This window comes from Schistocerca piceifrons, chromosome 3 (genome assembly GCF_021461385.2).
Source record: "Schistocerca piceifrons isolate TAMUIC-IGC-003096 chromosome 3, iqSchPice1.1, whole genome shotgun sequence".
Classification (NCBI taxonomy): Eukaryota; Metazoa; Arthropoda; class Insecta; order Orthoptera; family Acrididae; genus Schistocerca; species Schistocerca piceifrons.
Genome location: NC_060140.1, coordinates 636,588,407 through 636,612,430, shown reverse-complemented (window position 1 = coordinate 636,612,430; position 24,024 = coordinate 636,588,407). Strand labels below are relative to the sequence as shown.

At 39.8% G+C, this 24,024-nt stretch overlaps 1 protein-coding gene across 1 annotated transcript in view; it reads left to right on the top strand.

The window, feature by feature from the left end:
- LOC124789541 (death-associated protein kinase dapk-1-like) overlaps positions 1-23,819 on the top strand; it is a 248,001-nt gene extending 224,182 nt beyond the window's left edge. The window contains exons 15-16 of the mRNA XM_047256938.1: positions 13,267-13,498; positions 23,289-23,819. Coding sequence (XP_047112894.1) covers positions 13,267-13,498; positions 23,289-23,428 — 372 coding nt within the window. The 3' untranslated portion in view covers positions 23,429-23,819. The remainder of the gene's footprint in view (positions 1-13,266; positions 13,499-23,288) is intronic.
- Positions 23,820-24,024: the final 205 nt, after the last annotated feature.

Sequence of the window (24,024 nt, the reverse complement as noted above, 5' to 3'; positions counted from 1 at the left end):
AAAAAAAAACATTAAAGTTAAATTAAAGATATTTGAGCTTGCATGTAGACCTACTAATCACTGTTCTTCCTGCAAACCGTTCACAACTGGAACAATAAAGAGGGAGAAGTGATAGTGGTACAAAAAGTACCCTTGGCCACACATTGGAATGTGGCGTGCACAGCTTAAATGTAGATGTAGTCCCACAAGGATCCAATTTTATCCCATTCCTATTCCTTATGCTGGTTGATTACCTTCCACTTAACGTACATAAAGCTGAATAATAAATTAAGAAGATTAACTCATCAGGTTAGAAAGGAATACATGAAAACTCCACTTGAGTTTTTGAAGAACTGGAAAAGCAAAATAATTTAGAAGAAATGTGTAGAACAGTTAAAAATAAACATACAACAAACATAAACAACCAAGGCACACCCAATAAAAATGGAAAGATGACAGCATGCATGGAAGAGGACAGACAGTTAGGGAGGGAATATGTTGAAGTTTTATTTGAAGCTCAACGGTAACATACATGATTTACTAAGATTGGGGCATCAATACGAATGTGAAAAAATGGACCATGGAACAAAGATATCGAGATGGGACATGGAGAAAACTATTCAAGTTTTCAAGAAGAGGAATTAAGTTGATTGTGAAAAAATGTCTGCTGAGGCAATAAAACCTTCATAATGAGGCAATAAAACCTTCATAAATGAAGCCATCTTTAGACTAACGAACTTCACCAATAAAATATATGATGGTTGTGGCATTTCGTCTGGACCATTCTAGTCACTTTACTTATGAAACACAATACAAAAGAATGCACAACTGTAGGACAGTTAAATTATGTAGGAGTAAAGATGACATTTTAACAAATAGTGTAGATGTTGAGTTGTTGACAAACATGTAAACGAGACTGAAAATGTTTCTAGCCTTTGAACGAAATCTTTTTTTATTTAGTGTATGTGCACACACAGATGCACTCATGCACACACACACACACACACACACACACACACACACACACACACCTGTATGTGTACAACATTATGCGTGCTGAATATACTGTCCTGCGATTGCAGTTCTACAGCTTAACTGGGGTCAGGGCTTATGTCAGGTGGAGCGAGCGAGGGGAGAAAGGTAGCAGGGAGAAGTAGGGAGGCTGGAGAAGTATAGCTGATGGTGGGGAGGAAAGCAGTAGGTGTTCAGAAATGAAGGATGTATGCTCATCTACGTGGTCCAGAGAAACTGGTGTTGGAGGGGAGTGTCTAGATGATATGGACGGTGAAGGAGCCATTGAAATAAAGCACGTTGTGTGTCAGCAGCTTGTTCCGCGACTGGGTAGTCAACTTTGTTCTTGGCCACAGTGGCCATTTATTGAGGTGACAGCTGGTTGTAGCCATGCACACATAACAAGCTGTGCATAAATTTTAGCAGAGATGGTTTATGACATGACAGCTTCCACAAGTGGCCCTGCCTTTGATGAGATAGGACAAGCCTATGACCCAACTGGAATTGGATGTTGTGGATGGATGTATCAGACAGGTATCACACTTATGGCCCCTGCATCGGAGCCTTTGTCACTGTAATCCTCCTGCCCTCAACAGCCACTATCCCCATATCCCACACCCACCTTCACCATGTCCAGTGTCCTTAGTCAAGTCACCCTACACCCACACATTCTCTCAGCCACATGTTGTTGTTGTTGTTGTTGTTGTCGTTGTTGTGGTCGTCTTCAGTCCTGAGACTGGTTTGATGCAGCTCTCCATGCTACTCTATCCTGTGCAAACTTCTTCATCTCCCAGTACCTACTGCAACCTACATCCTTCTGAATCTGCTTAGTGTATTCATCTCTTGGTCTCCCTCTACGATTTTTACTCTCCACGCTGCACTCCAATACTAAACTGGTGATCCCTTGATGCCTCAGAACATGACCTACCAACCGATCCCTTCTTCTAGTCAAGTTGTGCCACAAACTTCTCTTCTCCCCAATCCTATTTAATACTTCCCCATTAGTTATGTGATCTACCCATCAAATCTTCAGCATTCTTCTGTAGCACCACATTTTGAAAGCTTCTATTCTCTTCTACATCTACATCTACATTGATACTCCGCAAGCCACCCAACGGTGTGTGGCGGAGGGCACTTTACGTGCCACTGTCATTACCTCTCTTTCCTGTTCCAGTCGCGTATGGTTCGCGGGAAGAACGACTGTCTGAAAGCCTCCGTGCGCGCTCTAATCTCTCTAATTTTACATTCGTGATCTCCTCGGGAAGTATAAGTAGGGGGAAGCAATATATTCGATACCTCATCCAGAAACGCACCCTCTCGAAACCTGGCGAGCAAGCTACACCGCGATGCAGAGCGCCTCTCTTGCAGAGTCTGCCACTTGAGTTTATTAAACATCTCCGTAACGCTATCACGGTTACCAAATAACCCAGTGACGAAACGCGCCGCTCTTCTTTGGATCTTCTCTATCTCCTCCGTCAACCCGACCTGGTACGGATCCCACACTGATGAGCAATACTCAAGTATAGGTCGAACGAGTGTTTTGTAAGCCACCTCCTTTGTTGATGGACTACATTTTCTAAGCACTCTCCCAATGAATCTCAACCTGGTACCCGCCTTACCAACAATTAATTTTATATGATCATTCCACTTCAAATCGTTCCGTACGCATACTCCCAGATATTTTACAGAAGTAACTGCTACCAGTGTTTGTTCCGCTATCATATAATCATACAATAGAGGATCCTTCTTTCTATGTATTCGCAATACATTACATTTGTCTATGTTAAGGGTCAATTGCCACTCCCTGCACCAAGTGCCTATCCGCTGCAGATCTTCCTGTATTTCGCTACAATTTTCTAATGCAGCAACTTCTCTGTATACTACAGCATCATCCGCGAAAAGCCGCATGGAACTTCCGACACTATCTACTAAGTCATTTATATATATTGTGAAAAGCAATGGTCCCATAACACTCCCCTGTGGCACGCCAGAGGTTACTTTAACGTCTGTAGACGTCTCTCCATTGATAACAACATGCTGTGTTCTGTTTGCTAAAAACTCTTCAATCCAGCCACACAGCTGGTCTGATATTCCGTAGGCTCTTACTTTGTTTATCAGGCGACAGTGCGGAACTGTATCGAACGCCTTCCGGAAGTCAAGAAAAATAGCATCTACCTGGGAGCCTGTATCTAATATTTTCTGGGTCTCATGAACAAATAAGGCGAGTTGGGTCTCACACGATCGCTGTTTCCGGAATCCATGTTGATTCCTACATAGTAGATTCTGGGTTTCCAGAAATGACATGATACGCGAGCAAAAAACATGTTCTAAAATTCTACAAGAGATCGACGTAAGAGATATAGGTCTATAGTTTTGCGCATCTGCTCGACGACCCTTCTTGAAGACTGGGACTATCTGTGCTCTTTTCCAATCATTTGGAACCCTCCGTTCCTCTAGAGACTTGCGGTACATGGCTGTTAGAAGGGGAGCAAGTTCTTTCGCGTACTCTGTGTAGAATCGAATTGGTATCCCGTCAGGTCCAGTGGACTTTCCTCTATTGAGTGATTCCAGTTGCTTTTCTATTCCTTGGACACTTATTTCGATGTCAGCCATTTTTTCGTTTGTGCGAGGATTTAGAGAAGGAACTGCAGTGCGGTCTTCCTCTGTGAAACAGCTTTGGAAAAAGGTGTTTAGTATTTCAGCTTTACGCGTGTCATCCTCTGTTTCAATGCCATCATCATCCCGTAGTGTCTGGATATGCTGTTTCGAGCCACTTACTGATTTAACGTAAGACCAGAACTTCCTAGGATTTTCTGTCAAGTCGGTACATAGAATTTTACTTTCGAATTCAATGAACGCTTCACGCATAGCCCTCCTTACGCTAACTTTGACATCGTTTAGCTTCTGTTTGTCTGAGAGGTTTTGGCTGCGTTTAAACTTGGAGTGGAGCTGTCTTTGCTTTCGCAGTAGTTTCCTAACTTTGTTGTTGTACCACGGTGGGTTTTTCTCGTCCCTCACAGTTTTACTCGGCACGTACCTGTCTAAAACGCATTTTACGATTGCCTTGAACTTTTTCCATAAACACTCAACATTGTCAGTGTCGGAACAGAAATTTTCGTTTTGATCTGTTAGGTAGTCTGAAATCTGCCTTCTATTACTCTTGCTAAACAGATAAACCTTCCTCCCTTTTTTTATATTCCTATTAACTTCCATATTCAGGGATGCTGCAACGGCCTTATGATCACTGATTCCCTGTTCTCGTCTAAACTATTTATCGTCCATGTTTCACTTCCATACATGGCTACACTCCATACAAATATTTTCAGAAACGACTTCCTGACACTTAAACCTATACTCGATGTTAACAAATTTCTCTTCTTCAGAAATGCGTTTCTCGCCATTGCCAGTCTACATTTTATATCCTCTCTACTTCGACTATCATCAGTTATTTTGCTCCCCAAATAGCAAAACTCCTTTACTACTTTGTCTCATTTCCTAATCTAATTCCCTCAGCGTCACCCGACTTAATTCGACTACATTCCATTATCCTTGTTTTGCTTTTGTTGATGTTCATCTTATATCCTCCTATCAAGACACTATCCTTTCCGTTCAACTGCTCTTCCAAGTCCTTTGCTGTCTCTGACAGAATTACAATGTCATCGGTGAACCTCAAAGTTTTTATTTCTTCTCCATGGATTTTAATACCTACTCCGAATTTTTCTTTTGTTTCCTTCACTGGTAGCTCAGTATACAGATTGAATAACATCGGGGACAGGCTACAACCCTGTCTCACTCCCTTCCCAACCACTGCTTCCCTTTCATGTCCCTCGACTCGTATAACTGCCATCTGCTTTCTATACAAATTATAAATAGCCTCTCGCTCCCTGTTTTTACCCCTGCCACCTTCAGAATTTGAAAGAGAGTATTCCAGTCAACATTGTCAAAAGCTTTCTCTAAGTCTACAAATGCTAGAAACGTAGGTTTGCCTTTCCTTAATCTGGCTTCTAAGATAAGTTGTAGGGTCAGTATTGCCTCACATGTTCCAATATTTCTACGGAATCCAAACTGATCTTCCCCGAGGTTGGCTTCTACCAGTTTTTCCATTCGTCTGTAAAGAATTCATGTTAATATTTTGCAGCCACGACTTATTAAACTGATAGTTAGGTAGTTTTCACATCTGTCAACACCTGCCTTCTTTGGGATTGGAATTATTATATTCTTCTTGCAGTCTGAGGGTATTTCGCCTGTCTCATACATCTTGCTCACCAGATGGTAGAGTTTTGTCAGGACTGGCTCTCCCAAGGCTGTCAGTAGTTCTAATGGAATGTTGTCTACTCCTGGAGCTTTGTTGCGACTCAGGTCTTTCAGTGCTCTGTCAAACTCTTCACGCAGTATCATATCTCCCATTTCATCTTCATCTACATCCTCTTCCAGTTCCATAATATTGCCCTCAAGTACATCGCCCTTGTATAGACCCTCTATATACTCCTTCCACCTTTCTGCTTTCCCTTCTTTGCTTAGAACTGGGTTTCCATCTGAGCTCTTGATATTCATACAAGTGGTTATCTTTTTTCCAAAGGTCTCTTTAATTTTTCTGTAGGCAGTATCTATCTTACCCCTAGTGAGATAAGCTTCTACATCCTTACATTTGTCCTCTAGCCATCCCTGCTTAGCCATTTTGCACTTCCTGTCGATCTCATTTTTGAGACGTTTGTATTCATGTTTGCCTGCTTCATTTACTGCATTATTATCTTTTCTCCTTTCATCAATTAAATTCAGTAGTTCTTCTGTGATCCAAGGATTTCTACTAGCTCTTGTCTGTTTTACCTACTTAATCCTCTGCTGCCTTCACCACTTCATCCCTCAAAGCTACCCATTCTTCTTCTACTGTATTTTTTTCCCCCAATCTTGCAAATTGTTCCCTTATGCTCTCTGTGAAACTCTGTACAACCTCTGGTTTAATCAGTTTATCAAGGTCCCATCTCCTTAAACTCCCACCTTTTTGCAGTTTCTTCAGTTTTAATGTACAGTTCATAGTCAATAGATTGTGGTCAGAGTCCACGTCTGCCCCTGGAAATGTCTTACAATTTAAAACCTGGTTCCTAACTCTCAGTCTTACCATTACATAGTCTATCTGAAACCTGTCAGTATCTCCAGGCTTCTTCCATGTATACAATCTTCTTTTACAATTCTTGAACCAAGTGTTAGCTATGATTAGGTTGTGCTCTGTGCAGAATTCCACCAGGCGTCTTCCTCTTTCGTTTCTTACCCCCAATCCATATTCACCTACTATGTTTCCTTCTCTCCCTTTTCCTACTGACGAATTCCAGTCACTCATGACTATTAAATTTTCATCTCCCTTCACTATCTGAATAATTTCTTTTATTTCATCATACATTCCTTCAATTTCTTCATCATCTGCAGAGCTAGTAGGCCATATAAACTTGTACTACTGTGGTAGGCGTGGGCTTCGTGTCTATCTTGGCCACAATAATGCATTCGCAATGCTATTTGTAGTAGCTTACCCACATTCCTATTTTCCTATTCATTATTAAACCTACTCCTGCATTACCCCTATTTGATTTTGTGTTTATAACCCTGTAGTCACCTGACCAGAAGTGTTGTTCCTTCTGCCACCGAACTTCACTAATTCCCACTATATCTAACTTTAATCTATCCATTTCCTTTTTTAAATTTTCTAACCTACCTGCCCGATTAAGGGATCTGACATTCCACGCCTCGATCCGTAGAACGCCAGTTTTCTTTCTCCTGATAATGACATCCTCTTGAGTAGTCCCCGCCCGGAGATCCAAATGGGGGACTATTTTAGCTCCGGAATGTTTTACCCAAGAGAACGCCATCATCATTTAACCATACAGTAAAGCTGCATGCCCTTGGGAAAAATTACAGCAGTAGTTTCCTCTTGCTTTCAGTTGTTTGCAGTACCAGCACAGCAAGGCTGTTTTGGTTAGTGTTACAAGGCCAGATCAGTCAATCATCCAGACTGTTGCCCCTGCAACTACCGAAAAGGCTGCTGCCCCTCTTCAGGAACCACACGTTTGTCTGGCCTCTCAACAGATGCCCCTCCGTTGTGGGTGCACCTACGGTACAGCTATCTGTATCGTTTTGGCACACTAGCCTCCCCACCAACGGCAAGGTCCATGGTTCATGGGAGTTTATCAAGGTCTTGAAACACTTGGTTCAAGAATCATAAAAGTAGATTGTATACATGGAAGAAGCCTGGAGATATTGACAGGTTTCAGATAGATTATATAAAGCCACATAAAGTACAGAATTACAGTCCTGGCCTAGTGTATTCTGCTGCAGTATGTATCCATACATGTGTGTGTGTGTGTGTGTGTGTGTGTGTGTGTGTGTCGTCCTGCTAAAAAAGGATTCACCTGAAAACTAAAAAAATTTCAGACATGTTTTTGTGTATGTCAGTGCCTCTTCTGTATGGCGAATTGTTACCTTTACACTTAAATTATTTTCTTACTGCCAGGACTTCCATTAAAATATAGAAAAACCAAGGAAAGTACCGCATAGGAGAGGATCAATTTGTATTCAGGAAAGGAAAAAGACCAGGAGATATTACTGAAAGTTTTGAGAATGATGCTACAAAGAAAACAGGTATATGTACAGCTGTTTTATTAAGTGGGAAAAGGTGTTGGGCACAGTTCAGTGGAGTAGCCTCCAGAAGACCTTGAAAGACCAGAATGAGATTTTCACTGTGCAGTGGAGTGTGCGCTGATATGAAACTTCCTGGCAGATTAGAGCACTTGCCCATGAAAGGCAAAGGTCCCGAGATCGAGTCTCGGTCCGGCACACAATTTTAATCTTCCAGGAAGTTTCACCTTGAAAAACATTGGTGTAGACTTGAAGGACAGAAGACTACTGACAAAATTGTACAAAAGGAATAGCCATGAGGAAACAAGAGAGACAGTTATTTGAAGAAATGCTTGGCAAGGGTATTCCTTTGTCACCATCACTTCCCAGTTTGCGACAGTGTGTGCTCCAGCAAACAAGATGATGGAAATGCACTGGATGATATCTCTGATGACACAGGGATACGTAGGGGAGGACAGTTTCATGACCTGCAGGTCTTCCTGACTTCAATTGTTTGGATTATTATCTGTTGAGCTATTTAGGACAATTAGTATATGCGGAATAAATTTCTAACGCAGAGACACTTCATCAAAGTGTCTTGGGAACTCGTAAAAACATTTGTCACAATCCAGGAATGTTGGAAAGTTTATGGAAATCCATGGTCCAACAAATGTATACGTGTATCTAGAATGAATTTCCACTCTACAGTGGAGTGTACACTGTGACTTGAAACTTCCTTCTGATTAAAAGTGTGTGCCGGACTGGGACTCGAACCTGGGACTTTTGCATTTTTGGGGCAAGTGGACTACTGACTGAGCTTTCTGGGCATGTTCAAGACTTCGAAACTTTACTCAAAGAAAAGATCTCAAAGCTTTACTTCTGCCAGTACTTCATCTCCTACCTTCCAAATTTCACAGAAGTTCTTCCACATTCTTCCAGGACTAGCAATGCTGGAAGAAGGTATATTGCTATTGTTTTTCATTTCTAGCATAGAAAATTCCCCCCCATGAACCATGGACCATGCCGTTGGTGGGGAGGCTTGCGTGCCTCAGTAATACAGATAGCCGTACCGTAGGTGCAACCACAATGGAGGGGTATCTGTTGAGAGGCCAGACAAACGTGTGGTTCCTGAAGAGGGGCAGCAGCCTTTTCAGTAGTTGCAAGGGCAACAGTCTGGATGATTGACTGATCTGGCCTTGTAACAATAACCAAAATGGCCTTGCTGTGCTGGTACTGCGAACGGCTGAAAGCAAGGGGAAACTACAGCCGTAATTTTTCCCGAGGGCATGCAGCTTTACTGTATGATTAAATGATGATGGCATCCTCTTGGGTAAAATATTCCGGAGGTAAAATAGTCCCCCATTTGGATCTCCGGGCGGGGACTACTCAAGAGGATGTCGTTATCAGGAGAAAGAAAACTGGCGTTCTACGGATCGGAGCGTGGAATGTCAGATCCCTTAATCGGGCAGGTAGGTTAGAAAATTTAAAAAGGGAAATGGATAGGTTGAAGTTAGATATAGTGGGAATTAGTGAAGTTCGGTGGCAGGAGAAACAAAACTTCTGGTCAGGTGACTACAGGGTCATAAACACAAAATCAAATAGGGGTAATGCAGGAGTAGGTTTAATAATGAATAGGAAAATAGGAATGCAGGTAAGCTACTACAAACAGCATAGTGAACGCATTATTGTGGCCAAGATAGATACGAAGCCCACACCTACTACAGCAGTACAAGTTTATATGCCAACTAGCTCTGCAGATGACGAAGAAATTGAAGAAATGTATGATCAAATAGAAGAAATTATTCAGACTGTGAAGGGAGACGAAAATTTAATAGTCAGGGTGACTGGAATTCGAGTGTAGGGAAAGGGAGAGAAGGAAACATAGTAGGTGAATATGGATTGGGGCTAAGAAATGAAAGAGGAAGCCGCCTGGTAGAATTTTGCACAGAGCACAACATAATCATAGCTAACACTTTGGTTAAAGAATCATGAAAGAAGGTTGTATACATGGAAGAACCCTGGAGATACTAAAAGGTGTCAGATAGGTTATATAATGTTACGACAGAGATTTAGGAACCAGGTTTTAAATTGTAAGACATTTCCAGGGGCAGACGTGGACTCTGACCACAATCTATTGGTTATGACCTGTAGATTAAAACTGAAGAAACTGCAAAAAGGTGGGAATTTAAGGAGATGGGACTTGGATAAACTGAAAGAACCAGAGGTACAGAGTTTCAGGGAGAGCATAAGGGAACAATTGACAGGAATGGGGGAAAGAAATACAGTAGAAGAAGAATGGGTAGCTTTGAGGGATGAAGTAGCGAAGGCAGCAGAGGATCAAGTAGGTAAAAAGACGAGGGCTAGTAGAAATCCTTGGGTAACAGAAGAAATATTGAATTTAATTGATGAAAGGAGAAAATAAAAAAATGCAGTAAATGAAGCAGGCAAAAAGGAATACAAACGTCTCAAAAATGAGATCGACAGGAAGTGCAAAATGGCTAAGCAGGGATGGCTAGAGGACAAATGTAAAGATGTAGAGGCCTATCTCACTAGGGGTAAGATAGATACTGCCTACAGGAAAATTAGAGAGACCTTTGGAGATAAGAGAACGACTTGTATGAATATCAAGAGCTCAGATGGAAACCCAGTTCGAAGCAAAGAAGGGAAAGCAGAAAGGTGGAAGGAGTATATAGAGGGTCTATACAAGGGCGATGTACTTGAGGACAATATTATGGAAATGGAAGGGAATGTAGATGAAGATGAAATGGGAGATATGATACTGCGTGAAGAGTTTGACAGAGCACTGAAAGACCTGAGTCGAAACAAGGCCCCCGGAGTAGACAACATTCCATTGGAACTACTGACGGCCTTGGGAGAGCCAGTCCTGACAAAACTCTACCATCTGGTGAGCAAAATGTATGAAACAGGCGAAATACCCTCAGACTTCAAGAAGAATATAATAATTCCAACCCCAAAGAAAGCAGGTGTTGACAGATGTGGAAATTACCGAACTATCAGTTTAATATGGCACAGCTGCAAAATACTAACGCGAACTCTTTACAGACGAATGGAAAAACTTATAGAAGCCAACCTCGGGGAAGATCAGTTTGGATTCCGTAGAAACACTGGAACACGTGAGGCAATACTAACCTTACGACTTACCTTAGAAGAAAGATTAAGGAAAGGCAAACCTACGTTGCTAGCATTTGTAGACTTAGAGAAAGCTTTTGACAATGTTGACTGGAATACTCTCTTTCAAATTCTAAAGGTGGCAGGGGTAAAATACAGGGAGCGAAAGGCTATTTACAATTTGTACAGAAACCAGATGGCAGTTATAAGAGTCGAGGGACATGAAAGAGAAGCAGTGGTTGGGAAGGGAGTAAGACAGGGTTGTAGCCTCTCCCCGATGTTGTTCAATCTGTATATTGAGCAAGCAGTAAAGGAAACAAAAGAAAAATTCGGAGTAGGTATTAAAATTCATGGAGAAGAAATAAAAACTTTGAGGTTCGCCGATGACATTGTAATTCTGTCAGAGACAGCAAAGGACTTGGAAGAGCAGTTGAACGGAATGGACAGTGTCTTGAAAGGAGGATATAAGATGAACATCAACAAAAGCAAAACAAGGATAATGGAGTGTAGTCTAATTAAGTCGGGTGATGCTGAGAGAATTATATTAGGAAATGAGACACTTAAAGTAGTAAAGGAGTTTTGCTATTTGGGGAGCAAAGTAACTGATGATGGTCGAAGTAGAGAGGATATAAAATGTAGACTGGCAATGGCAAGGAAAGCGTTTCTGAAGAAGAGAAATTTGTTAACATCGAGTATAGATTTAAGTGTCAGGAAGTCATTTCTGAAAGTATTTGTATGGAGTGTAGCCATGCATGGAAGTGAAACATGGACGATAAATAGTTTGGACAAGAAGAGAATAGAAGCTTTCAAAATGTGGTGCTACAGAAGAATGCTGAAGATTAGAAGGGTAAATCACATAACTAATGAGGAAGTATTGAATAGGATTGGGGAGAAGAGAAGTTTGTGGCACAATTTGACCAGAAGAAGGGATCGGTTGGTAGGACATGTTCTGAGGCATCAAGGGATCACCAATTTAGTATTGGAGGGCAGTGTGGAGGGTAAAAATCGTAGAGGGAGACCAAGAGATGAATACACTAAGCGGATTCAGAAGGATGTAGGTTGCAGTAGGTACTGGGAGATGAAAAAGCTTGCACAGGATAGAGTAGCATGGAGAGCTGCATCAAACCAGTCTCAGGACTGAAGACCACAACAACAACAACAACAACATAGAAAATGGCTCATCTATTTGCAGCTGATACATTTGGATTAGTAGATGGAACATACAAAGCAAACCCACTGTATAAAATGGCCTGTCCTTCAGCTTTTACTACAATTGCTCTGGTACATAAAACTCAATATAGTCTCAAAAAGCCACCGCAGATGTAGGACGTGCATAGACAACATGTGTACTGCTGGGCTGCTAAATTCTGCAGGGATCAGGGGTAGGAGTGTTCTACTGGGAATTGTGACAGGTGTCTGCCAAGTATACTACAGGCATGTTTGGTTGGTGCTGTATGGAAGCAAAGAATGACTGCACGTTCTGGTGTCTTTGTATTGGTCCATTTCTGGAATTCTATGAGTGTGTATACAAGGATGTGACAGAAGAAAGTTCAGGACTTCACTTACTTACTGTTACAGTTTGCATCTATCTTCATTATAGGCTGATGCTATGACCACCGAGACAAAAGGAATGGCATAATGTACCACACATACCATATTAACAAAAAAAAAGAAATTATATAGATATTATGGATATTGTGAAGACTGAAGTATTCCTGATTGCGTTAAGTAGTGTAACGGCAGAAAAAAACTTACTTGCAGTGTAGTAAAGTCTCAGACAACTATATCTACGTATGTGAGAGAATTCTGCAATGGAAGAAAAGTTTTTGTTTAGGTTCCAGAGGAAGTACCCTGCCCCTTCAGGCACCAAAGCACCACTTGGACACCACATAGGAACAATTATTTTTTTGAAAATTTATAGTCATTGGTATTAAGCCAATGTCTATACCACTTTGTTCATTTCAGTATCAATATTTATACAGCTCATACAATATCACCTTGTACAGGTTTCGTTCTGGGACCATATTGATCAATAACTTCTGAGTTGAGCTGAAGTGTTTGGATAATGTGTGTGTGTTTTCATTTGTTCATTTCAGTATCAATATTTATACAGCTCATACAATATCACCTTGTACAGGTTTCGTTCTGGGACCATATTGATCAATAACTTCTGAGTTGAGCTGAAGTGTTTGGATAATGTGTGTGTGTGTGTGTGTGTGTGTGTGTGTGTGAGAGAGAGAGAGAGAGAGAGAGAGAGAGAGAGAGAGAGAGAGTGTGTGTGTGTGTGTGTGTGTGTTATCTGAATATCTGTACTGAACATTGTCTCCCACAGGGAGTTCTTCCTTTCATGTGTACGTGACTGAAAGGGTTTGTGATTGCACTTAAAATTTTCTATGGAGATCATTTTTTGTGTGACTTTTGAATGTAACTAACGCATTCAAATGAATGTTATGTTTCTCTTTCCAATAATTTTATGAGCATCCAGTCGACTAAACATAAAACCAATGTATCACCAATACTTGAACTTCATTTTTTTTCTAGGTCTTGCAGCTGCTTGTGACAGCAGACAGATTATCAGTATCAGCACTTTCAACATTGTGTCGCCAGCGTCTGTGTCTTCTGTTAGATCCTCCTGATCCTCTCGGACGTGACTGGTGTCTCCTGGCTGTCCGTTTAGGTCTACTTGATGAACTTGCTCATATTGATGGATCTGCCTCAGCTGCCTCTGTGTCACGCACAGCAGCTCTTCTTGATGCATGGGGAGGAACAATAGGTATTATTTAGTTTTATTTTACTCTTGCACTAACTTTGTTAAATCATTGATAAAAAATAAATATTGAAACTAGAAGAATCATTGTGTGAGGATAAGTAACCAGTTGCATTCCCATGAAGTAAATATTTGTATATGGTATCTTATTATTACTTTTTTTTTGTAGAACTGTTACATTTGAGGTCTATGGAAACAGGATATAGCATAATTGTTACAGATTACGATAGGAAACTCAATTATAATTCAAAAAAAGTGCTCTAAAATTAGTTTCTTGTTGAAAGTAATAAGGTAACTCTTCATTTCAACAGGACACAAGACATTTAGTTTTGCAAAAATATTTTTATTCTAATTTTTGTAAATGATGTCTAGGGATTGTTTCAAGATTTAGCCTTCTTCCCAAAACATTACAAGTGAATGTTAGAATGGCAACGACAAAAGACCATTGTGCAAAAAGCAAAGTTATCATTGTGCAAAAAGTATAGAAACAAAAAAGTTTTGTGTAGAGAAACATATAGAAGCATGTGCCCGTGAGCTTAAATTAAATAAAGGCACATCTATAATTGTAACTGTATACAGGTCCCCATCAGGAAATTTTCATCTATTTCTGAAAAATTTGGACTCCTTGTTGTGCTATCTGTCAGACAGGGGGAAGCAAATTATTATTTGTGGGGACTTCAATGTAGATTCTCTGAAAGAGGGTAATAGGAAAAATTACCTTGAAGTATTACTCGGTTCTTTCAATTTGACACCCGTTATTGATTTTCCTACTCGGGTGGTAAAGGATAGCAGCTCACTGATAGATAACTTCTTTATAGACCAAGATAAGTTTAACCAGATAAATGCTCAGCCTGTTGAGAATGGTCTTTCTGATCATGGTGCTCAGCTAGTTACAATATATGACATAGCTCCATTCAGCAATACTAAACAGTCCTCCAAAGTAGTACGTTCAGTCAACGATTTAACAATTGCAAATTTCAGGGAAAGCCTACAGCAGTTAGACTGGGATGAGGTGTACCGTGAACCTGATGCCAATTTAAAATATAATTTATTTCATGACATTTTTGTAAATGCATTTGAAAACTGCTTCCCCAAGAAAATAGTTAAATATACTCGTAAGAAACCTTGTAACAAACCATGGCTTACTAAGGGTATAAAAATATCTTGTAACCAGAAAAGGGAAATGTATCTGACAGCAAGAAAGAGTAGTGACCCAGAAACTATCAAAAATTATAAAAACTACTGTGTTATATTAAGAAAAGTTATTAAAAAATCCAGGAGTATGTGTATCATGTCTGAAATCAGCAACTCTGATAATAAAATTAAAACAATTTGGAATATTATTAAAAGAGAAACAGGTCAACCAAGAGCAGAGGAAGACAGTATTACCATCAAATTGAATGAAAATGTTGTGGTATCGGTTGCTGGACCGACACCGTGATGTTGATAGCTGAAAAGGAATGCTAAACTAACGCTGTGGCCGATAGTGCACGAACGGCAATAAACATACGGGCGTGAAGTCTGGAACATAAAAACTTAGGAATGAATAAGACGAAAAGTATGTAGATGCTTTTTACTTAACTTTTATTTATCCTTGGAATACATCTCTCTGGAATACTCGTACGCTATAGGCACTGATACAAATGGCTCCTTGCTAGTTCGTAGCCCTTAACTTCTGATGGCTATTCTGTCTCTCGGCTAATGAGAGAGAAAGGCTTCGTACCACTGGGCGATAGCTAGGTTCGCGTACAACTGGCCGGTAGCTTGGTTCTCGTACAACTGGGGTCGATTCCACTCTCGTATCACGAGACCTGCCTTGGTGGTGGCGCTAGGTCTGCGATCACAGTGGCGACACGCGGGTCCGACATGTACTACATGGACCGCGGCCGATTTAAACTACCACCTAGCAAGTGTGGTGTCTGGCGGTGACACCACAGAAAACTTTATGAACAAAAAGTCAGAAGTTGAAAATATTTTTAATAATCATTTTCTAAATGTTGTGGATATAGTAGGATCCAGGTGTTCATTAGAAGATGCTAGGCCGTTAATGGAAGAGGCCATACCTATGCAATTTGATACAATTGAAATCACACCCACTTCTCCCTCTGAAATTGGGAAAATAATAAACTTGCTTAAAAGCAAAAACTCACATGGAATTGATGGCATTTCCAGCAAAATACTAAAAGCTTGTTCTCAACAGATAAGTAAGATTCTCAGCCACCTGTGTAATAGCTCTCTGCAACAGGGCATTTTCCCTGATAGGCTGAAATATGCTATTGTTATACCTTTGCATAAAAAGGGGGATAGATCTGATGTCAACAATTACCGTCCAATCTACCTTCTAACAGCTTTTTCCAAAATTTTTGAGAAAGTAATGTATTCAAGAGTAGCTTCACATATCTGTAAAAATGAAGTACTAACAAAATGTCAGTTTGGTTTCCAGAAAGGTTTTTCAACAGAAAATGCCATATATGCTTTCACCAGTCAAATTTTGAATGATCTGAATAACCGAACACCACCCATTGGGATTTTTTGTGATCTCTCAAAGGCTTTTGATTGTGTAAATCATGAAATTCTGCTAGACAGTGCACAAATGGTTTAATTCGTACCTAACTGGAAGAGTGCAGAAAGTTGAAATAAGTAGTTCTCGTAACATGCAAAGATCAGCACATTCCTCAAACTGGGGAACTATCAAGAATGGGGTTCCACAAGGGTCAGTCTTGGGTCTTTTGTTGTTCTTATTATATATTAATGACTTGCCATTCTATATTCATGAAGAGGCAAAGTTAGTTCTCTTTGCTGATGATACAAGTATAGTAATCACACCTGACAAACAAGAATTAACTGATGAAATTGTCAATACTGTCTTTCAGAAAATTACTAAGTGTTTCCTTGTAAACGGACTCTCACTGAATTTTGATAAGACACAGTACATACAGTTCCGTACAGGGAATGGTATGACACCATTAATAAATATAGACCTTAATCAGAAGCATATAGCTAAGGTAGAATATTCCAAATTTTTAGGTGTGTCCATTGATGAGAGATTAAATTGGAAGAAACACATTGATGATCTGCTGAAATGTTTGAGTTCAGCTACTTATGCAATAAGGGTCATTGCAAATTTTGGTGATAAACATCTTAGTAAATTAGCTTACTACGCCTATTTTCACTCATTGCTTTCATATGGCATCATATTTTGGGGGAATTCATCACTGAGGAATAAAGTATTTATTGCACAAAAGCGTGTAATCAGAATAATAGCTGGAGTCCACCCAAGATCATCCTGCAGACATTTATTTAAGGATCTAGGGATATTCACAGTAGCTTCTCAGTATATATACTCTCTTATGAAATTTGTTATTAACAACCAAACCCAATTCAAAAGTAATAGCAGTGTGCATAACTACAATACTAGGAGAAAGGATGATCTTCAGTATTCAAGATTAAATCTAACTTTGGCACAGAAAGGGGTGAATTATACTGGCACTAAAGTCTTTGGTCACTTACCAAATAGTATCAAAAGTCTGACAGATAACCAACAAGTATTTAAGAAGAAATTAAAAGAATTTCTGAATGGCAACTCCTTCTACTCCATAGAGGAATTTTTAGATATAAATTAAGAAAAAAAAATTTAAAAAATAAAAATAAAAAATAAAGAAAAACAAAAAACACAAAAAATAAAGTTGTTATATTAACTTAAGTATGTTAAATTAACCTAATTATGTCATGTATTGGAAAATTCAACTCGTTCCACATCATTACGAAATATCGTATTCATGATCCATGGAACTAGTATTAATCTAATCTAATCTAATCTAATCTAATCCATAACCAAAATTAGTGTTTTAGGTTGCTGTTGCTGTTCAGTTTATTCATTGTTATCTTATAATAGTGATATGTAGGGCCCAGATTGTAACGACAAGTCATGTGAACTTTAGAGTGAATTTTACAACAATTTATGCACAAATCCTGATATTGTAGTGTAAAAAAATGTATTTTTATTGTGCATATAATTTCATACTTACACCGCTTTTTAGTGATATATTTTGGCCAAATTTTGCTGTAATAAGTGATATTTCAGCCAACTTTTCCCATAGTAATGCATATTTCAGTCAATTTTTGCCAAAAATGCATTCATTTGTCTTATCTTTTTTGGACGCAAAAATAAAAACATGAAGATGTTACTCAAAGGACAATATTTCAGGTGTGATGTCACAAATAAACTCGACAGTTATTACACAGCTTTATTTATTAGAAGTACAGTACACAAGTGGCATAACACACTAGTTGGTTCGCTGAGGTAAGACATTGTTGCATGGGGTCAACAAAATTCTCTTGAAGCCAACAACACTAGATTCTGATGTAATAAACATTGCACATGTGGTCACACAATTCGGTTTGAGTACAAACTTAGTCTGGTTCAATTAAAATGCTCCAACAGCATGTTGTTGTGAGGTTTTGTTCTTGATTTTGGAGAGAAGTTCTTAGGGACTGTTGGGAAATTATTTTTTTGTAGGCTATATAAAGTTAAAGTTAATGCAGAAAAGCACTTTAATGTGCAATGACATCGTAATATCTCAAAACACAGCAGCTATGTGAAGAGAAGTGGTGAAAACGACAGCAGACAAATAATGTTATGTGAACAGCCGGGTCCATCATCAACTGTGCAATCACTCTTTCAGGACTTGTGTGAAATGATGGCATTGTGCAACATCCCATTGGAGAAGTTGAAGAATCCACACTTCAGACAGTTCTTGCAGAAGTACGCAATACATCCATTTCCAGATGAAACTTTGTTAAGAAAGAACTATTTATCCATGTGCTATGATGAAGTACTCAACAACTTATGAATTAGTATTACTGATCAAAAGGTCTTGGATATCCATAGATGAAACCACCAATGTGTGTGGGCATCATGTTGCAAATGTTGTTGCTGGTGTTCTTAAAGTTGACAGGCCTGGAGAAATGCTCCTCCTAATGTGTGAAGCTCTCAGGAGAGTAAACAACATGACAACTGCCACTTTGACAACTCTATGAAGCTACTGTGGCTGGATGGTGTGAGCAGAGCTAACATTTTGCTGCTAGTAACAGATAGTACTTCATACATGGCTAAAGCAGCCAAGGGGCTCCCGATTCTTTATTGCAGTATGGTGTATATCACTTTTGTGGCTTATGCATTACACAGAGTTGCAGAGGAGGTGCAAACAAATAACATCAGATAGTAATACAGAACTGAGGAAGAACTTCCTTAAAGTATATGTCTGAGACTTAGCATTGAATGGAAGTGAAATGTGGACCATCAAAAATTTGATGAACAAACAGGAAGTACTAAATATGTGATGCTATTGAAGAATGTTAAAAATTAAATAGGTGTATAAAGTGTGAAATGAAAAAATTCTAAATTGAATAGGGAAGGAGAGAAGTCTATGGAAGACCCTTACCAAAATAAATGACACATTTGTGGGACATGTACTACTGCATCCAAGAGTAGTTAATTTTGCACTGGAAGGAGCAGACAAGGACTAGCATATGCAAAACAAATTGTGATGATGTATGATGTAAAAATTATTTGGAGATGAAAAACGAGAGTTTCAAATCAGTTGTAAAACTGATGACTTAAAAATAGAAGGGTAGAGGGTGGGGGAACAGACAGTGACAAGCAAAGTCATGTGACAAAGGGACAGAAGCTGTGCAGAAATCATGGAATAAATGGTTTATGTCCTGGATATAGGAATATAGGTTGTTGTCGATAGTTGAAGGTTTTGGTCCACTTTTAGTGATAGTGAGGTGTCCCATTTGGTTGATTATATGGATCTTGGGAAGCCTCTAAAAATTGGGGGTCTGGGGAATGATGGGTGTGAGGAAGGGTGTGACCTGTGGAAAGAAATTGTGGGAAGTGTCAAGGGACTTGCCAAGGGATTGGAGATGACTGAAAACTTCTGGGATAAGAAAACAGCAGTAGAGCTTCTAGGTGCTGAATCTGAAAATTGTCAGAGGACCTCTGCCAAGTAATCACTATAGTTCATAGCCATAGGAGTAATCTCTTATGCAATGAGAATTATCTGATAAGAGCCTGTTTTGAGGCAGTGGATAGTGACAGTTTCTGTGGTTGTGAGAATAAGTTCACTTGGGAGGAATGCAGGGAAGGAATGTGAAGCCAATTTGTTGGACTATGAATTTTACTTTTTATTGACAATCCCACATCATCTTGCTGACATATTAAGTGATCTAGGAAACAAAAATGTGTAGCTTGACAGTGAAAAAAATGCTCTTATTTTTTTACACAGCCCACTTTTATTCTAATGGGCTTTGTCCAATGACTTTCCAGAGAGTATATTCCATTCGTGAGCTGTAATTCTGGAAGACCTGCAAAATACATCATAATTTAATCAGCCTAAAAATACTGCTACATGCAAATTTATTGTGATTTGAAGAACAAGTGGGAGCCAGAGGATGCCACATCTGATGAACAGGATTGATCTTTCAGTAATTCATACTTTAAATTTCTCAGTTTCTGATCATGGACTTCTTATATCCAACTCTATGGCCTTTCTTACACCCATGTCTCAACCACAGTAAAAAGTCTGTAATACATGCAAAACTTTTTTCCAGTTTTCCCTAGCTAGCAGCTATTTCATACATCTTTAATTTCCATTCATCCAATCCTATATTGTGCACTTTTTCAATGTTTTGTTTTCCAGTTGCACTTTTCTGAAGAAGTCCCTCATGTATATTCAAGAGAAGTATGGCTGGATTTGAGTTCAGTTGCCCATTTGTTAACAGTAAAAGTAAAGCAGCAGACTTCTTACAATCGTTCATGAAGATTGAATTGCTTTCTGCTGTGAATAATTCATTACAGACATTATTCCGGTTTCTCCATTTGATGAAACATAACAATAATTTAAAAAGCTGTACAAACAGAATTATGCCTCCGATCAAGTTGATAAAATGATACATGTCCCACGTCAACAGAAAAACAATTTTTCTTGTACAGAGTGAATGTTCATAAAACTGACAAGCTGCAGGGACAGATTCCTGATTGGAAATGGAGAGAAAAAGGGTCCTTTGAAAATGTGTGTGGAAGTGAATGCTTGGCCTACAATGACAACAAATCATCCTGGAACACAGTACAGAGCTGTATTGCATCCACATCACAATAGATGTTCAAATTGACCCAAATGGGATTGCAGGTGATAGGGATAGAAGCAGTTGTCATGCAGAATACACATAATTGTACTTTGGCTTACATCATGTTGATGGACCACTTGCCAGTACCTTGTATTATGGTTAGTCTCAATATCCTGTAGAACCTGGTCCTCGAAATATGGTGTACACACAGTCCGCCATCTCCCTGCACATTTGTCTATCTGAAATGACCCATGATCATACAAACACCCAAAAAGGGCTAGAAATGTTGTGTGACGTGGTTGGTGCCTGTGAGGGTACTTGTTTTGGTATAGTGGTGCTGCCTCTCGACTGTTCCCATCTGCTTGGCCAAACACAAACACCATCTCGGCTTGTTCTGAACATGAATACTGAACCATTCTGCTGCTTACAGTACACTGCATCAGTTGCAGAGCCTGCAACACACAAGGAACACACAGCACATGGTAAGATGAATTGTCATTCATGAATGCCATCTACTGTCACAAAGATGCATTTCCAGACACATGTTCACAGGATCTTTTTTCCTCCATTTCCAGACAGGAATCCATCCCTGCAGTTTGTCAATTTTACTAATGTTCATCCTGCATAACAAACATGTTTCTGCCAGGCCAACAAAATTTTCTTCTTGAACTTCTACTATTCTGTTCCACCTTAACACACCTTTATTTTCCTTTCCTGATCTTATTCTGTAACTCAAAATCCTTCATCTTCCTTCTGTACAATTTTCACAGCATGTTTCCTATTGGGCACCTACTCTGGATAGGTGCCAGCCACTGGGATGCCTCTGTCAGGCTTTTCTCTCGTTTCATCAAGAATTTAGATGTCAGCTGCCACCCATTATTTTCTAAACTGGATAAACTTCAGGATAAATATCGTAAGTTGAAGCAGTGTAGAAGACTTTCAGTCTATGTAACTGATAATTTTGTATAGCTGATCACTTAAGTTTTCAGAAGTTTGTAGTAAGCATATAACTTTCCTTTACCCCTTAGCTTCCAAGCCCTGAATCAAGCAAGGTGGCACAGTGAAAAGACAGTGGACTCATATTCTATAGTACAGTGTTTTGAATCTCTATCCAGTCATCCATATTCAGATTCTCTATAGAATTGGGGGGGGGGGGGGGGGGCGGGACCACTCTTCTCTTTGCTGCTGTGTGACATCCCTTCAAAAACACAAAATTAAAAATATGACCATGATAGTTCAGATTTTCAAGCAATGAATAATCAAGGATGGAATAATGAGACTCACTATATAGAAAAGACGTTGAGTCACAGACAGTCACAGTGAAAAGAGTGCAATACATTTGAGCTTTCAGCTGAAAGGCCTTCTTCTAAAGTATAAAACGCACCACACTCATGCAAGCGCAACTCTAGCCACAAAGGAGCACTCCTCTTGTGACTCATGACCCAGGACTGGAGCCGCTGAATCACATTCTCCACCTGGGTTTCGATTACCTCATGTTGTGCCTTGAAATGAGGAATATCCTACCCACTGTCCTCCATACCCCTCCCACAGTGATGTTGCACTGTGCCCACTGAACCTAAGCAATATCCTTGTCCATCCCTACTCCACCCCTGCTCCCAACCCCTTGCCTCATGACTCATATTCCTGCAATAGTCCTTCCACCACCACCACCACCACCACCTACTCCAGTTTGGTCAAAAGTATCACCTACCCCATCAAGAGCATGGATACCTGAAAAAGCAGTCATGTGATCTACAGACCAAGCAGTAACCACAATGCTGCTTTCTTTGTGGGCATGATAACAAACAAGCTGTCTGTTTGCATGAATTGCTACTAACACTGTGGCCAAGAGACAGTTGGATCATCCAGTTGCTGAACATGCTGCCAAACACAACATGCTTCATATCAGTAACCGCTTCATGGCCTATGCCATCTGGACCCTTCGTGCCAACACTGTGTTTCTGAACTGTGCAGGTTAGAACACTTCCAACAATATATCCTACATTCCCATAACATTCCAGGCCTCACCTCCACCCATCTGCCCTGTTCACTGCTTCCACTCCAGCACTACACAGCTTTCTAGTCCACTAACATACCCATTAGTCATTTCTCCCCCTCCTCTACCTCTCTCCTTTTCCACTCTCCTTCCCAATCCCCCCCCCCCCTTCCCAACACTCAAACCTGGACCTGGAGCCTTACACTGTCCTCACTATATCACAAGCAGCACTACACCCTACCCCACCGCTAAACTGGTATCCCTCTGCCTCCCTGCCCCAGCCTCCTCCTTACTACCACCGCCCACAGAGTGCTTCTCCCATCAGGTGCAGTTGCTCATAATTCAGCCTCAGTGGCCAGAGACCATGGTCTTGTGTATGTGAGTTGTGCATACATTAATATGGGTGTGTTTTCCAGTTCAGAAGAAGGTCTTTTGCCCAAAACCTCAATTGTATAGCAGTCTTTTCATTGTGCCTGTCTCTGACTCAGCATCTCCTGTATATGATGAGTAGCACTTTTTAATACTTTTATAGTTAAGAGTTTCAAATATAATTAATTCCACACTGACCTTATATCACCAAATAAATACTACACATTTTATTTTACACATTATATAGAAGAGGTTATTTGTGTTTTAATGTTGTTCATTTTGAATTTCCATCTGTTGTAGGCCAGTTGATAACTACACTGGAAGAACTCGGACGTCAAGATGCAGTTGCAGTATTGCTAAAGAATGCCCCTTTGTACCGCATTACTTTGTCATGTCAGTCACCAGCATCTTCTGACTCTAGTTCACGACTGTCTCGCTGACCACAGCTGTTACCTAAATCAGTTATATGTGATCTCACAACAGTAATGTTGCATCAACCCTAAGGAATTGTAAGGGCTTGTAAGAAGTATTGTTGATTTGCTGCACTGTACTCAGTGAGGCAGGGTTTGGAAATATACACACTCTGTTGAGGATAAATTGTGTGATGTTGTACAGTGCTGTTAATTGAAGTCACTTTGTTTTTCTTTCTTCTGGAAATATAGGTATTGGTATTTGGAAAATGCATAGATCACAGTCCTTGACTGTTATACCAAGCAACATAAATTTTTCTAGAAGAAAATGAGAATCTAGAAGTCAGTCAATCTTAAGTTATTAGACTTTTGTGAGTCTACTGAGATTGAGAAACAGACCAAGGTAGAATATGGGACAAAGAGCAGCAGATCATGAAGCTGAATGATAATGAAGCAGCATCATTTATATTATAATTTGTGTTGCTGTGATCTTTGACATATTGCATATTTATGCTTGTAGAACTGATTACGATTTCATTTACATACAAGCATTCCTGCATGTGCATTTATAGACAAGTAAACCTTTTTACTGTAAGAGATAGCTTTCTGTCTGAGTTAATAATGCA